This window comes from Emiliania huxleyi (genome assembly GCF_000372725.1).
Source record: "Emiliania huxleyi CCMP1516 chromosome Unknown EMIHUscaffold_1619, whole genome shotgun sequence".
In the NCBI taxonomy this organism is placed as follows: Eukaryota; Haptophyta; order Isochrysidales; family Noelaerhabdaceae; genus Emiliania; species Emiliania huxleyi.
Window position 1 is genome coordinate 192 of NW_005200961.1, and position 1,483 is coordinate 1,674.

A 1,483-nucleotide genomic window follows, 5' to 3' on the forward strand; every position below is an offset into this window, starting at 1 on the left:
GGCGGAAATTCTTTTGAGCTCGCCTTCGATGTATTGTAAGAGAGTGATGGACACTCACTCACTCACACCTTCGATGTAATGAAACAAACGAAGGCGGACACACACATGACACATCGCTCTCGGGCCCCCACAGACATCCCGCACACCCGCCGCCCCCGCGCGCGCCCCACCCCGGCCGGGAGAAAGGGGAGTGACAGTTTGGGATGGCAACAGAACGAGTCATTGTTGAGTCCTGGGCCACAACCTGGGCGTGCGCGCCAGTCCCGTGCCCAGTGTCGTGCGAGCGAGCTGTGGTAACATGCGTTTTCTCGCACGTCCTCGCGGGAGTCGCTTAGGCGGCTCCCGTGGTGCACCTGTGTTGGTGCGCGCCAGTCCCGAAGACGGACACAGGAAGAGATAGTTCTTGGACACGAGTTCTTTTAACACACAGTGAGCGCCCCAGCGCTTCACTACGCCCTCCGCGCGAAATCGCTAGTGGTGCTTTGTGGTAGTATATTGTACTTTTGAGTAGTATGGGTACGGTTCCCGAGACCGTAGTTGTTTGCCACACACACGCACCCCTTTGGGGTCACAGCCCCGCCCCCCCCCCCGCCCCCCGATTTCTTTTCCTTGTTCTTCGGTTCCTGTTTTTTAAACTCGGCCTCTGTCTGTATGTCCTGTGTTAGTGCCACTGCGAGCCAGTCCCGTGCCCAGTGTCGTGCGTTCCTAAAATTCTTTTTGATCGTGGGTATCGCACTCATGAAGGCCGTACTCAGTCGGATAGGACAGGGCAAGGCTGCCTGGCCCTCAATGAAGGTGAAGATCACCGGGTTGGATGGCGGCGACGCGCAGGCGGCTGCGGAGTACGATGATGGCGGCGAGTATGACGGCATACCGCAGGAGTTTGTCGCTCCGCCTCCGAAGGAGCGGCGCACGCAGCGGACGCTGGCCGCCGGGCTGATGGAGTCGACCGCGGACGGCGCGGACGACACGAGCGGCTGCAGAGACTTTCGGCGCGAGCTGGAGCTCAAGCAGCACGCGGCGTCGCGGCCTCTCTGGGTGTGTCCCGACGGCCGGATTGTGCTCGAGGCGTCGTCGCCCGTCTATGCGCAGGCGCTCGACCTGCTCGTCGCCATCTCGGAGCCCGTCTCTCGGACGCGGCACATGCAGGAGTACCAGCTGACGCAGTACTCGCTGTACGCGGGTGCCTCGATGGGGCTCCGCACACAGGACATCACCGCCGGCCTCGAGCGCTTCTCAAAGTGCGGCTTGCCCGAGGAGGTCCGCGCGATGGTCGCCGAGTGCACAGAGCGCTACGGCAAGGTGAAGCTCATCCTGCGCAACGACCGGTACTACATCGAGTGCCCTGGCGACGGCGCCGCCTTCGATGCGCTGCTGCACGACGCGCAGATCGCCGAGATGCGCGTGCTGCGAGACGCCGCCGAGGAGATCCCAGACCATCTCCGCGCCGCCGCCGCGCAGTTGCCCACCGGAGTCGCGGACG

The 1,483-nt window shown here is 63.0% G+C and overlaps 1 protein-coding gene across 1 annotated transcript in view; it reads left to right on the top strand.

Moving 5' to 3' along the window:
* Nucleotides 1–789: 789 nt before the first annotated feature.
* The window catches only part of EMIHUDRAFT_122935 (hypothetical protein), a gene marked incomplete at both ends in the record, with an annotated part of 5,087 nt that continues 4,393 nt past the window's right edge, over nucleotides 790–1,483 (top strand). The window contains one exon of the mRNA XM_005785292.1: nucleotides 790–1,404. Within this exon, the coding sequence (XP_005785349.1) occupies nucleotides 790–1,404 (615 nt within the window). The remainder of the gene's footprint in view (nucleotides 1,405–1,483) is intronic.